The sequence below is a fragment of the Lutjanus erythropterus genome, chromosome 8 (assembly GCF_056507025.1).
Source record: "Lutjanus erythropterus isolate fLutEry1 chromosome 8, fLutEry1.hap2, whole genome shotgun sequence".
Lineage (NCBI taxonomy): Eukaryota > Metazoa > Chordata > Actinopteri > Lutjaniformes > Lutjanidae > Lutjanus > Lutjanus erythropterus.
In genome coordinates this window covers 13,612,354-13,628,297 of record NC_139324.1, presented here as the reverse complement: position 1 = coordinate 13,628,297, position 15,944 = coordinate 13,612,354, and the positions used below count along the sequence as shown (strand labels likewise).

General features: G+C 39.3%; 2 protein-coding genes across 2 annotated transcripts; both read right to left on the bottom strand.

Moving 5' to 3' along the window:
- Nucleotides 1-8,035: 8,035 nt before the first annotated feature.
- LOC146322575 (trace amine-associated receptor 4-like) lies at nucleotides 8,036-9,246 on the bottom strand. The gene is made up of 2 exons (XM_084724598.1): nucleotides 9,064-9,246; nucleotides 8,036-8,846 (listed from the first exon to the last, which is right to left on the bottom strand). The coding sequence occupies exons 1-2, from the start codon at nucleotides 9,231-9,233 to the stop codon at nucleotides 8,036-8,038; spliced, it is 981 nt and encodes a 326-aa protein (XP_084580724.1). The 5' UTR covers nucleotides 9,234-9,246.
- A 4,440-nt stretch (nucleotides 9,247-13,686) lies between these two features.
- Nucleotides 13,687-14,529, bottom strand: LOC146322574 (trace amine-associated receptor 4-like). The gene has a single exon (XM_084724601.1). The coding sequence runs from the start codon at nucleotides 14,527-14,529 to the stop codon at nucleotides 13,687-13,689; it is 843 nt and encodes a 280-aa protein (XP_084580727.1).
- Nucleotides 14,530-15,944: the final 1,415 nt, after the last annotated feature.

Below are 15,944 nucleotides of genomic sequence, written 5' to 3'. Positions count from 1 at the left end.
TTAGATCACCTGTAGGTTACCTGTAGTCTGCAGATCATGATCATAGCTGAAGAAATAAAGTGCGTTCTTGATCGTTGATTGAAGTTAAAGTAGAAGAGATCCTCCTTTTGACGCTGGTAACATTTGTTCTTTTATCTGTCTTGTAAAGCACTAAACTGTTCTTTTGATAAGTCATATATATATATATAACCCTTATTATTATCAGACACTAAATATCTGCTTGCTGACAGATTAAAACTTCATTGCACAACAGAAGACTGATATATCCAGCATTAAATATTACAATTACACAGAAAATTAATATACAACACGTGGTGTTTGTTGTCAAAATTAAGAGCCAATCAGAGCCTGTCAGCTTGTCAGTCAGGTGACAGCCAGGCGTTTGCAGTTGGTGGACAGCAGCTGCGGCATCTGGCTCTACAAACTGCGGCCGCCTCAATCTCGTGAGATTATTGTTGCCCACATGTGCAAGTTGGGATCAAGTCGGGACACAAATCTAACTGGTATGCACTGTGCGGCGATCACCGTTGATCAATTCTGCATAGGCCTGGCTCATCTTGAACGCACCTAGTGTCACGGCAGCTGAGTGTCAGCAGCTGAAGTTTCTTCAAAAAGCCCAATAACGATGATGGTGTTGGTAAAAGAGGTACGGTGTGGATTCTCTGTTCACCTTGTTTGGACTGAATATTAATTAAAAAAGAATCAAAATTAAATGCTATTGAATATGTAATTATTATCATTTTAAAAATTAAAGTGACAGGTAAATATAGATTATGACGGGATTTTTATGACCCTGTCAGTCAAAATGACAGACAATGAAAAAGTCTAGCGCAACCTCTGCATCTGATACAAGTTAGCAATGGGTCACTTTACTTGCATTTAATGTATAATTTAGGGTAAACAGGTAATTTAAGGGGTTTCACAGTATTTATAAAGTATTTTTTATTTAATGTTACATTTGCTTGCAATTATGTATACAGCATTGTTACAGCCGGCTCGTAGGCTGCAACAAATGAGGGAGATGTAGACGGGCGTCTCCAACAATTAACTGAAGTTTATTAAATGTTTCAAACATAAATACTGCAATGAGGTGTGGTAATCAGTATCAGTGGTGTGTGAGGGTGCGTGGATGTGTTGGATAATGTAAGGTGCATGTTGTCAGTGCGAAACAAAGAACACAAAAAGAAAAGGGCAGCATGGCTTGAGGTGGGAACTGACAGGAGCGCGGCAGCAACCACGTCCGCAACCACTGCTACAAGTGAGCACACGAGAAGAAGGGTTCTCATTGTCATCGTCATTCTCTACTTTATGATAGGTTGGCTCAGGTAAGGAATGAGTCTATAACACCTATTATCATCAACATCATGGAAGAAGCCTTCACTATTTCTTTTTACATTAGACATCAACAGATACTCATCCGGTCTGCATACAAAACAGGGAGAGTGAAAGATTGAAAATGTGTCCAAAATTGGGATGTTGTGATATACACTTATTGATGAAATTTGTGATATCCATTAAAACTGAACTAACGTGCCAGCTTTTGGGGAGATGCTGAGGAGAGGAGATGCTGGGGAGATGAGGGTCAAAATGCTGACCATCAATAATGTAAGCTGCTCACTGAATGTGAAACTTCCATGTTGGTTTTGGAATTAAGTATTTGTTTTGAGTTTGCAATACTGTAAAGAGAAGGCAAACGATCTGGGAGTGTGGTGTCAAAATATGTTTTTATACTGTGTACATTGTGCAGTGTGCTATACTCAGAAGCATTCACTAAAGAAAGAAAAAGTTTTGTTTCTTATCTGTGACTTGTAACACTGATGCAACTGGTGATAAGTAAAAGAATATATGTTTATTTTGGGGTGGTGATCCTGGTCCTTAATCAAATATTGCATCATGTGCTGAGGCCTCAAAGTTGCATCACAAATGTTTGGTCATGAGAGAAATGATCTCAGCAAAAAAAAACGTTTGTTTTGTCTTACAGTAACCCCTCTGATAGCAGTGAAGTCATCAAGTGACACTAATGACAGTAGGTGTGAAAACTTTCTCAGAGAAGCACATCCATTAACAGCAGATAATGGGCTACACTCAGAGCTGTTCAGTGTCCAGAGACAAATTAAATGTGAAAGGTCTTAATAAGAGAAAGTGTGTGTGTGTGTGTGTGTGTGTGTGTGTGTGTGTGTGTGTGTGTGTGTGTGTGTGTGTGTGTGTGTCTGTGTATGCTTTGGTTATGTGTCCATTATATCACAACATCCTCAGAGGTTATGTACAGTGAATGTGTTTTTTCCAGCCTGAAACAAACATCCGTACTGATGAGATGGTGCACTTTGTTTTGTGCATTTGAATCCACTACAGTACAGTATCCACACTAACACTGTAAAAATATCTTTTAAAATATGATATGATCAGAAGTCTGGAGTGTTCAAGCCAAAAAACTCAGTATTCTTCATCACTTTAATCAAGAAATTTGTCCTGGTAAAAACACCTTGACATGGAATGCATCCCCTGAAAGGATTATAACGATGATAAAACTGTACTCAGAAAAACCTCAGAGTAACAAGTTATAAAGTACATTCAGTTACATGCGTCATGTCATGTGCATCACATCACTTTTGTTTTGTGAGTGCATTCAGTGATGTCATGTGACATACATAACATTACCTACTAATGTCTAGCTAACTATAAATGGATTATATATTTAATTTCTTTGAGGAATTATTATATATAATTTACATCTCAAAATTATGCTGACATTCTATTTGACTCAGTGATTGGAATTATAATATAATTCCGAATTTATTCACCTAATGATACCATCAATTCAAATTGGCAATGAATGCTACTGTATAACACTACAAAATTAATATTAAGATCTCAAACTACAAAATGACTGAGATTATGTGCTAATTGAAGGTGAATTTGTCAACAGTTTAAGGTCAACAGAAACTGTAACCAGCTGCGTCATGGCTGACTCACTTCTTCTGGATGCCTGCAGTCACGGTTTAGATTACCACAGACTGTGCTGCTCTAAATATGCAACCTGTTAGAGCCTCAACTGCAGAGGTAGACATGGTGATCAAACCCCCTTTTCCACCACATGTCCAGATGCTCACCACCATTGGATTTTTGGCCATGGGAACTTTCCAAGGGTGCATAGGAGATAGATCGGGTTTGTCCTAGTCTTCCGTGAGTGATGTGCACCCCTTGGTCATCAAAGCCCTCATCAGAATATCACCCAGGTACATCAATTTCCCATACATGATTGAGTCCAAATTAAGAGAGACTTTCATGCCTTTGCTGGACTGACAAACATCATCACAGCAATAAGCTGCACACATATACACATCACATGCATTCCCCTTCCTCAATCGCAGTACCACTCCATCAACATCCAGATCATATCAGACTCCAAATTCAACCTTCTAAATGTCCTTGCTCAACAGCCAGTGGGAGCACACGACTCCTTTGTGTTGTAAATAGTGCAGTTGGCGTCTTGTGCAAGGTATGCATGGAGATGGCTGGTTTGTTGGTAAGTGACTTGTCAATTGTTAATTGTCACCTTGCAAACTGTTTTCAGATCATTTACCTAAAATTCACTATTTTCTCCATGTGATCAGCATTATGCTTGATCTCCCTGGCTAATGACATCTTTAATCAGCCTTCAAACAAACAGGAGCGCTCATACAATTAGCGTCAAACACGCTGTTGTGCCCTTTTAGAGCACACATTTGGTGTATTGAAGGCCTGGTAGATGCGCCTTGACACAGCTGGTGGCAAACTGCTCTACAGCCTTAGGAAGGCATGTCAGATTGTCTTACCCATAATTTACACCAGGGGTGGCTGCGCCGCGTCACAGCTGCGCTGCGGTTTTGTTCCATCATGCACGTGACTGCAATTTCCACCAGCAGCGTTTCAGCAGCTGATTATGTTTACTTGCTCTGATTTTGTTGATTAAGTCCTCTTTCCTTGCTCTTTGTGCTTCTACTAACTGTTTATTTTCTGTCTGTCTTTATGATCGTGAGTCAAGTGCCTTTTCCGTGCCTGACTTCCTACCCGTTTGACCTGCTCTATGCCAATTGATGCACCATCCATCAATAGACTTGCTGTGTATTCTCTGCGGAGCGGCGCGCTGAGTCACTTCTGGGATGCAGCTGAGACGCGCCGCAGCACTTCTGGTGTAAACACGAGCATTGACTAGAATGGCAGCCGTGCCTTGTGTAAATTACCGATTAGTATGCTGCATATTGCACAATATTGCAGTGAATGAGGGCCTTTGATTACTTGAACCAGCACCAGCAGAAAACATGCCAGAAGACCCCCCACATGAATTGCACCATCAAAATGCCATCATGAGACAACAACTGATTGCACAGCTTTAGGGTAGGTTATAATTAATTGAAAATAATCAACATCTTTACTTCAACAAGATTTTTTACTGTTTATTGGCATGAGAATCTTTCAACACATTAGTTATGCATGCAAGACTATTGGATACTTTTTGCAATGTGCTAGACATATTCTGAAGACATTTTAAAATCTGCTCATTTCTTTTTAGCACTACTGAGCATTCATTATACACTACATCAAAAAATAGAAGTGTTCAGGGATGTAGCTCCAGAAAAGAAAGTTTATTTTTTTGTTTATAGTTTTTAAAACAATAAATGCATTTTGCATTTGCCAAAAGAGACTGACAATTCTGTAACCATTTAGATATAGCATAAGTGTGCATTTTTATTTGGCCTCAGCATGGCAATGTTCTCCTTAGCCAGATAACAGCGGAAAAAGCCTGTTGTGTACCTGATCCAGCCCTGGCAAGACTTGATAGCTGTGTTATCATAGGCCATTTCCATGCCCTGTAAAAGATTTTCCCTGTTGTCGGTCATAGACTGTCCACCACCATGCAGAGAAAAATTCTTCAGTTGGGTTGAGGGTAGGAGAGGAGGGCGGAAGACAGACATTTCTGAATTGCTGATACATGTTGAACCAGTCCTGTATCAGAACACTGCAGTGAAAACTGACAAACTCCAAAATGATCCTGCTATACATGCCCAAAGAAGACATCTCAAAGACCATCCAGAAATGTGAGAAGATGTTGTGTCTTGTATGGCCCCAATGTGGCATGGCAGTGCAGAACCCCATGATTATATATGGTGGTACAATGTGTCATGTCGCCATCACACTGGCCAGAGACTTGGACTATGGTCCGTTGGCCAATTACGTTCCTGCCTCTCCCTCTCCTCTTCGCAAGATACAATCAAGCTTCGTCCACAGAAATATATTCATGGAGTCTGTCTATGGAATCCAACAGAAAAAATAGGTATAGTTTTGTAAGTGTTACAAAAAGACAGACCTATGCCGCAGAGTGCACGCACTGTGAATGTACACTTACTTGCATATACTGATATTGTTGCTCTTTGACCCTTTCTGAGTTGTGCTCAAAGGGTACTTTGTACACTTTCTTTATGCACACCCCTGTTGTGTTGGCTTATATTGGTGTCATCACATCACTGGTAACAAGGATTTTCAATTTAGAGAGTCCTTGTGCGTAAGCTGTGACACTTGTGCAGTGTTTAACTTCTGTCACCTGTGGTTACCCTTTTGCATCAAAAGTGCATCACAGTGCAACATGTTTTAGTAAGTGAGAATATGTTTTGCAAAAAGATTGCATGTGATCTGCAAATTGTGTCTAACTAAAAATTGTTTAAGATTTTGTCAAAAGAGTGATTAATTCAATAAATTAGTTTAGGCCACTGAGCATTTGGTTCAAACAATGGGGCTCAGTGTCATAGATGGAAACATGTACCTCATACGGGGAAATCATCGTGGTGAAAATGTTGGTTAACCACGGTCTGCGATCGCTGTTCTGCAATGACGTAGTCACAGCTACAGGTCAGTCAACATTTGGCCAGCACATTAAATCAGTGCTCAGCCGATAAATATACAATAGACTCTCACTTCCTTAATGTTACTTTAGTCATTCTCAGGAAAAGAAATAAACATATATTCAACTCCAGTATAAGTTCTAAAATATATTATTTAGGAAGCCTGCATGACAATTTGGAAAGCTGTTTTGATTCTTCCCAACTCTGCTTTTCATGAGCAGTGCTTCCATCCTTGGTAGGACAAACACAAATGATTCTTCACTGCTTTGCAGTCTAACTGTAACAAGTATTTGTTCTGTCATAGATGGAAACTCTTGGCTGATGATTCATCTGAATCGCAACACTGACAACCATGTCACAACTGGGTGCTGTCTGTTTCTATAAGCCACATGCTTGTATGTACTACCCTCTAGAGTCTGATCATATTATGAGAGAACTTGCAGGTGGACCTATTCATGAACCTTATGCAGGGCATTGAGTGATGGAGTTTCATTACAAGGGAATCCAAAAGTCCACAACCAGAAGAACTGACCATCTTTGGAGGGATGTGTTTTTGCATGTGCTGCAATCCTTTTACAGCACGCTCCACTCTCTTGAGGCTGCATAGCTTCTGGATCCCAGTAATGACATCCATACTGCAAAAATTGGAGGCAGTTCTGGCACAGCATGAAATGGACTCTTAACCCTCTACTGCTGATGTGATTCTGACTAGTTAAAACTTAATTTAACATCTAAAAAGGATTATGCATATATCTTGAATTGAGGGAATTGAATATATCTTGAACCGGAATTATGACCAATCATAATTTAATTATATATCCACATCCACATTATATATCCATATCATTCATATTATGGAAATCTGCTACTTAACTGTAGATATCAGTAATGTGAAACCCCATAGACAATAATGGAAAAAGTGACATCATTTGTTCTTGGAAGGACATGGACATTGTGGATATTTTAAACTTATTTTGACTAGGAAGAATTGAATTAATTATATCTGCAATATATATCCAGTCTACCTATTAAATGTTAGAATGACTAGTCTTGGGCTGACATGTTTCAGCTTGTGGCCTTCATCTAATAGAGTGTTCCTTTGTTCAGAATGAGTTATTTAGGAAACTTGTCAAAGTAACTCTGAGCAAAGAGGGGATAGAAACTTGTTTCTTTTAAAGAAAGGTATTGTTTGATCCCCCGAAAAGTAGGCAAAATATTTTAAACACACACCTACTTGTGCAGCAGCCTGTTCACATGCTGATATTTGTTAAATTAGCCCTACTGACATAAACTTAAGACGTGTTAAATTTTGTTAGATTTTCTACTATTTTTTTATATACAGACAGACAGATAGAGCAAATTGATAAGAAGGGAGGATTGTAACAGGAGCACTGGGGTGTCAGGTGTGATTATGTGACGATGACAAAATGGGTCACAGGTCAGGTAGATGGGCCTTTATGCAGAATTTTACTTAGGACCCCAGGGAGGTCAGGACCAGCTCTGATAAACAGCACTCATTATTTGTAATAAATATAGTGGATGGGCAGACTGCCATACTTCATCATGTGGAAGAAAAAAATGTTGGAGTTGAAACTCCACACAGCAGGGAGAGGGGGAGAGAAATGAAAAGAGCATCATTCATCATCATTTATCAGAATCAGATCATTTATTAGGTTAGATTATCAGTGTGTTTCCATGCCAGATTCACTTGCAGAACGTGGAAAACATAGAAAATGTGAAAAATATTGTGGAAAAAAGTAGTTCCAGGTGATAGTAGTTCTGGATTTCAAAATAAAGGTTGCAGGTAAAAAAGTAAAACTGCAGTACTATTTATTTAACATTAAAAATGAAAGGAATGCGGATTGGAGGAATGGTATGATGCACAAACACACACTACTCTCCAGTTATATTAGTAGGATTTCTCCTGAAAGTGTTGACTATCTAAGCTTTGCTTCCTTGTGAAAAAAACATGGAATATGAAGAAGGCTTCTCTTGATCATCACCATACCACAATGTCTGTGTCTCATTACATTTAAAAGCAAAAAGAATCATCAAACACAAGCAATGTTTTCAAGAATTACTAATTACTTACTTGTTTTCAGAAACATAATGTGCTGTGCATATAACAGCATTTTCTGTTATTCCACAGTGTCTCTTTACAATACGTTGGCCTGATGGGAGTCAGCCTGTAGTATCTGAAATGTAACAATAAGTCGAATGGCTTTTTTAAACCAGGGGTAGAAAAGAGCATAAATGATCGGGTTTAAACAGGAGTTAAAATACATCAGAAAAGTCATAAGGACTTCATTTGATGAACCAACCAAGATTTCATGGCCTGTGAGAGAGACACAGTAATATGGAGAGTAGCAGAACATAAACACAACTACAAGAATACCAAGTGTCCGGGCTGCTTTAAATTCAGATAACTGAATTTTCACAGTCTTTGAATGCTGTTGAGAGACAGTTGCAGTGTGGGACTTTATGGCACGAGCCTGAGACACAGCCACAACAAATACTCTCATATACAGAACTATGATGACAGATATGGGAATAATGAAGCTGACAACAAGATCAACAGCTCCTGCAATGTTGAGCACACATTCCCCAATGCAGGAATTATACCTGCCTGGCTGCTTCAGGTTATCATATAAAAGGAAAATGGTGTAGAAAGCAGCACAAATCCAACACAAGAAAACACATATTTTAACAACGTCTTGAGTGACTTTGGTGGCGTAATGCAGAGGGTTACAAATGGCCACATAGCGGTCAACAGATATGAGTACCATGTTTCCTACTGAGGCAGTGGTTATGATGACAGGTAACAGAAAATACATTGCACACATGAAGTCACCCAGAATCCAACAGGTCTCTGTCAGGAGGATTTCAACTGGAATCAGCAGAAAGCCCACAAGAAAATCTGTGACAGCCAGAGAAAGGAGGAGGAAGTTGGTGGGGGTGTGAAGCTGCCTGCAGTGAGAAAATATCATTGTTAACACCATCACAATATTATCAGCAGCACCTGTGGAAAAAACAGTAACGATTCAAGAGAACATTATATCAAAATAGTCAAAGTGACCAGAGTGTCATGATCTCTGGGCCAGCACCTATAAGGCTGAAACTACTTTTCCTGTGTATCTAAAGTCAGTGTAACAACATTTTGATATATGCTGCAAATGCTATGTGCCTGAAGTGGGAGATGGCAATGATGACCAGCAGGTTGAGAGCTGCAGTGAGAACAGCGATGGAGGACAGCAGAATGTAAATAAACACAGTGACAGAGTTAGGAGGCTCCGGCTTATGGCAGGAGGAGTTGAGTAGTTGTGGAAAGCATAGTTCAACTCCTTCAAGTGCCATCACCGGAGAGAGGAGGAGAGAAACTGCTGAGCTGTCACTGATTTGAGCAAAGCTTTATGACATACTACTATCCTCCTTTCCCTTCCTAAATCCCATCCCATTCAGTATTTCTCCCTCCCTCTGCAACACTACCCTCCCTCTTCCTCTGCATACTCACTACACTTCCAAGCCCTATGACTATGATGTAATGTGGTCTGCGCAGAGGCAGATCTGGGGTTTCTCTAAATCAGGGGCCAGAGTTCACACAATGGGACCTGGGTGTCTAGGGGTAATACCTGAGGAAAATCTGAGCATTATACACATAATTCTTGTGATTATGGACGTAAATAACCTAAAAACCTTCCTAATAAGCAGATCACGGAGTTAAATGCAATTACTCTGAAGCAGGGGATTCTGTGGGTCTCCAAAAGGCCCAGACATATCCTTAGAAAAAAGTGTAAATATTCATTATTTGTGGTATTGTCATCGGGGCAGATCTAGAGGGGTGGCATGGGGAAGCAGTTGCCACCCCTAAAAGATACCTTACTGCCCCAGAATTCTGGGACGTGGAAGAGAGTGGTGATGTCAGTTGAGGGTAGACAGTGAGAGATTGTAACTTCACTTCATTAAGAGAGCAGTTACTGATAGGCTGAAAAAAAATTTAAAATCTTCACATAGCTCCTGTGAAGCATCAATAAAATGATCGGGGGGGAGACTGAATCTATTACCTTAATTCAAATTCTGGGGTTGGATTGATTTGCTAAAGAAGAAAAAGGATGCTCTTGCTTCTTTAAAGTGATAGTTCACCCAAAAATGAAATTTCACTCAATATCTACACACCCCTGTGCTGATGTGAGGATGGGTGAAGATCTCCAGTTCATAAAACACTCCTGGAGCTTCAGCAGAAAAGAGCATTGCAGCCAAATCCAGTACAATTGAAATGGTGACCAGTTTTAAAATGTAAAAAAATAACACAGAAAACTCCCACAAAATGTCTCCATTTTGCTCGTGTGGTGTTATACAAGTAACAATGAAGCCACGACATGAGAAATTGACCCAAAAAAATGCCATTTATACCATGTTTTTAGCTTAACCTTCCTCTTGTGTTAGCTTTCTGTTACTATCTCTTATGTTAACGGGTCGGTTTTGACCTGTGTCTTGAATCAGCCATAAAATACCCTAAAAACAATTATTTACCATCCAATTTGTTTCTTATTTCTTGTTACCTTGTTAGGCTTCCTTATCCATGAAAAGATTGGTTTTAATATTTGTGTTGTGGCCCCTGGGCCTTTGTTTTGACAGCATAACCCTCGTTTTCAATATGAAAAATTGTCAAATGAACCTCAAGAGAATTATATAAATAAATAAAAGGTTGTTATGTTACCTGACTGTTACTGAGGGGTATTAGAACACATCTCTTAAATGTTCAAAAAAAATGTTGTTTTAGTTTTAATATTGTTAACTATAGTAACATCTATGGTGTTACGGGTCAATTTTGACCCATAAATATTTACTTCAAGAAAAAGGCAAAAAACAAGTATTTTATTTTTCATAAATAGAACTTAATACAAATACAAAATGAAAAGCAGAACTAAAAATAATACAAAATGTAGATTTGCAAGGTCAAACAAACAACAACCAATCAAGCAAATCAAACCAACAGAAATCATGTACTGGTTCCATAAAAACTCTATGTGCAAGAACATGCATGTGTATTTGTGAATTTTTAGATGCATGTGAGACAAAAAGTGACCCTTTTAGTGTGTTCTTTGCAGAGCTATTTTTTCCAGGTGAAGCACAATGTGTTTGTCCTTCTGTCCTTACAGTAAATCTTCTTCTCATTGTTGCATGCTGTAAACTGGAGATGTGTACTCTGCAAGTCATCAACCCTAAACTGAATTGGCCTTACGTACCTGGACATGTCCGTCTTTGTTTGGTCAAACAGGCAAAGAGAGAAGCTCCTAACTGAAGCTCAAGTGGTTGGAGGAAGAGCTGGCTGTGGGCTGCTGGCTGATAGTGTGTTTATGATTTCAGTTTTGGCACTTATTATTGTTTTATAATCTTATATTATAACTGGGTCGAAACTGACCCTAACAACACAAAGGTCATAATTTTCACCAGAGCATTTTAAAATTTAGTAAAATTGTTTTTTTGTTTTTTTAATAATTTTGTTTAAATAGAAGTTCCTGACAAAGTCAAAAAGTCTTGATGCAATAAACAAATTTATGTAGTACTTTTATGCATTTAAAACCTAAAAACAGGTCGGTGCCGACCCTAACACGAGAGGAGGGTTGAATGTCAACTGTAGCCTCTCAGACCTGATCGGCGTGCACATGCCTGAAGCAGGTACACAAGCTCTTGCCCAAACTGCATGGCTGCAGCAAAGAAATTATGTTCCTCTTCTATGTCGAAGTCCTTGGACATTTACTTTGTTGTTGAAAGTGTGCAAAGTCAACTGTGCCTGTCACAAGTCACTATTTCTGAGCAGATCTCTCTCTGTTGTCTCACTCACTTCCAGGCAGCATATAAACGCAGGTGTGAAGGTATCGCGAGATCTCGTGTATATCTTGTGTCACGCCGCTTGGGCGAGAGCCTGTGTACCCGCTTCAGGCGTGTGCCACGGATCCAGTCTGAGAGGCTACAATTGACACTGAGGCTAAAAACATGGTGTGAATGCTGTCTTTTTGGGTCAAATTTGAATGTCGCGGCTTACGGACACTTGGATTACACCATCATTTGTCCTTGCAAGAATGACGTTGTGAATATCTCAAACTTATTTTGACTAGGAAGAACTGAATTAATGATATCTGCAATACATATCCAGTCTACCTATTAAATGTTAGAATGACTAGTCTTGGGCTGACATGTTTCAGCTTGTGGTCGTCAGATTTTTTACCTTTTCAGACTTTTTCCTTCTGTGTGCACTTTGAAGGCAGGTGAATTTGAATTAGTAAAAGCTGTGAAGGGCTCAGTGACATCACAAACATCAGCAGAGCACCTCAGTCTTCAAGTTTCAGATGTCATGGACTCATAATAGTCAGTTCTGAAAGCAATAAACAAGACCGGCAGAGCTCTTTCTGTCATCCCCCCACCCCCTGACGACGGCATGAATGTGTCAATATGACAAATGTATTTTTCATGTGTTGTGTATTTGTTACGGTTTATAAATATGTAAAATATCCCAATAAAGGTAGAAGTTTAATGTAATCTAATACAATCTAATTTAACCGAATTAATAAATACTATAACCCTGTTAGGGCACTGTGTAAAAAGTAAAGATGGAACGTAATGAATCAAATTCAGAATGAGTGATTTGGCTGTGAAAGGACTTCCACACACTCTCACAGTCTTTTTGCAACTTTTTGGTCTACTTGCCTCTCTCCCACGCACCTGTCTCATCTAATAGAGTGTTCCTTTGTTCAGAATGAGTTATTTAGGAAACTTGTCAAAGTAACTCTGAGGAAAGAAGGGATAGAAACTTGTTTCTTTTAAAGAAAGGTATTGTTTGATCCCCCGAAAGTAGGCAAAATATTTTAAACACACACCTACTTGTGCAGCAGCCTGTTCACATGCTGATATTTGTTAAATTAGTCATACTGGCATAAACTTAAGACGTGTTAAATTTTGTTAGATTTTCTACTATTTTTTTTATATACAGACAGACAGATAGAGCAAATTGATGAGAAGGGAGGATTGTAACAGGAGCACTGGGGTGTCAGGTGTGATTATGTGACGATGACAAAATGGGTCACAGGTCAGGTAGATGGGCCTTTTATGCAGAATTTTACTTAGGACCCCAGGGAGGTCAGGACCAGCTCTGATAAACAGCACTCATTATTTGTAAAAAAATATACTGGATGGGCAGACTGCCATACTTCATCATGTGGAGGAAAAAAATGTGGGAGTTGAAACTCCAGGAGAACAGCAGGGAGAGGGGGAGAGAAATGAAAAGTAGTATGGCAGGCATTTTTCATCATTTATCAGAATCAGATCATTTATTAGGTTAGATTATCAGTGTGTTTTCATGCCAGATTCACTTGCAGAATGTGGAAAATATAGAAAATGTTAAAACTATTATAGAAAAAAGTAGTTCCAGGTGATAGTAGTTCTGGATTTCAAAGGTAAAAAAAGTAAAACTGCAGTACTATTTATTTAACATTAAAAATGAAAGGAATGCGGATTGGAGGAATGGTATGATGCACAAACACACACTACTCTCCAGTTATATTAGTAGGATTTCTCCTGAAAGTGGTGATTATCTAAGCTTTGCTTCCTTGTGAAAAAAACATGGAATATGAAGAAGGCTTCTCTTGATCATCACCATACCACAATGTCTGTGTCTCATTACATTTAAAAGCAAAAAGAATCATCAAACACAAGCAATGTTTTCAAGAATTACTAATTACTTACTTGTTTTCAGAAACATAATGTGCTGTGCATATAACAGCATTTTCTGTTATTCCACAGTGTCTCTTTACAATACGTTGGCCTGATGGGAGTCAGCCTGTAGTATCTGAAATGTAACAATAAGTCGAATGGTTTTTTTAAACCAGGGGTAGAAAAGAGCATAAATGATAGGGTTTAAACAGGAGTTAAAATACATCAGAAAAATCATAAAGACTTCAGTTGAAGAACCAACCAAGATTTCATGGCCTGTGAGAGAGACACAGTAATATGGAGAGTAGCAGAACATAAACACAACTACAAGAATACCAAGTGTCCGGGCTGCTTTAAATTCAGATAACTGAGTTTTCACAGTCTTTGAATGCTGTTGAGAGACAGTTGCAGTGTGGGACTTTATGGCACGAGCCTGAGACACAGCCACAACAAATACTCTCATATACAGAACTATGATGACAGATATGGGAATAATGAAGTTGACAACAAGATCAACAGCTCCTGTAATGTTGAACACACATTCCCCAATGCAGGAATTATACCTGCCTGGCTGCTTCAGGTTATCATATAAAAGGAAAATGGTGTAGAAAGCAGCACAAATCCAACACAAGAAAACACATATTTTAACAACGTCTTGAGTGACTTTGGTGGCGTAATGCAGAGGGTAACAAATGGCCACGTAGCGGTCAACAGATATGAGTACCATGTTTCCTACTGAGGCACTAATTATGATGACAGGTAACAGAAAATACATTGCACACATGAAGTCACCCAGAATCCAACAGGTCTCTGTCAGGAGGATTTCAACTGGAATCAGCAGAAAGCCCACAAGAAAATCAGTGACAGCCAGAGAAAGGAGGAGGAAGTTGGTGGGGGTGTGAAGCTGCCTGCAGTGAGAAAATATCATTGTTAACACCATCACAATATTATCAGCAGCACCTGTGGAAAAAACAGTAACGATTCAAGAGAACAGTATATCAAAATAGTCAAAGTGACCAGAGTGTCATGATCTCTGGGCCAGCACCTATAAGGCTGAAACTACTTTTCCTGTGTATCTAAAGTCAGTGTAACAACATTTTGATATATGCTGCAAATGCTATGTGCCTGAAGTGGGAGATGGCAATGATGACCAGCAGGTTGAGAGCTGCAGTGAGAACAGCGATGGAGGACAGCAGAATGTAAATAAACACAGTGACAGAGTTAGGAGGCTCCGGCTTATGGCAGGAGGAGTTGAGTAGTTGTGGAAAGCATAGTTCAACTCCTTCAAGTGCCATCACCGGAGAGAGGAGGAGAGAAACTGCTGAGCTGTCACTGATTTGAGCAAAGCTTTATGACATACTACTATCCTCCTTTCCCTTCCTAAATCCCATCCCATTCAGTATTTCTCCCTCCCTCTGCAACACTACCCTCCCTCTTCCTCTGCATACTCACTACACTTCCAAGCCCTATGACTATGATGTAATGTGGTCTGCGCAGAGGCAGATCTGGGGTTTCTCTAAATCAGGGGTCACAGTTCACACAATGGGACCTGGGTGTCTAGGGGTAATACCTGAGGAAAATCTGAGCATTATACACATAATTCTTGTGATTATGAACGTAAATAACCTAAAAACCTTCCTAATAAGCAAATCACGGAGTTAAATGCAATTACTCTGAAGCAGGGGATTCTGTGGGTCTCCAAAAGGCCCAGACATATCCTTAGAAAAAAGTGTAAATAATCATTTTTTGTGGTATTGTCATTGGGGCGGATCTAGAGGGGTGGCATGGGGAAGCAGTTGCCACCCCTAAAAGATACCTTACTGCCCCAGTTTAAGGCAGTTCTAGTTCAAAATACATTCAAAATACATGTACGAAAAGTTTTGGCTCTAACATATGATTCCACGATCTGTTCTGGTGACAATTTATGCTTAATGATGGATGTTTGTTCAAGGAAAAAAGTTTCAAGATTTGAAAAAAACAACAGTTACTCAATTTCAACAACAATTAATCAATTTCAATTGAATGCATATTTTTTCCACCCCTTGAATTGTCCATGCCACTCCTTGAATATTACTCTCGAGCCGTCCCTGATTGCCTTCAAATTTGAACTTGGGACAACGTAAAGCTGAATGATGTGGTCCTGTTGTGTTTGCCAACTAAGTCCCAGCTATATGTCATCTGCAGCTGTCTGTTAGCAACAAACATATTCAGGCAGAATAAAAACTCTCCTGCAATGTGTTCAAACTTCTGTTACTCAATACCAGTAGCACTTATCAGACTCAGTTCCAGAACAAAATGGTTATGTATCTGAAATACTAACCTGGATATTCCCTGCCTCTCTGAAAAGACTCCAAT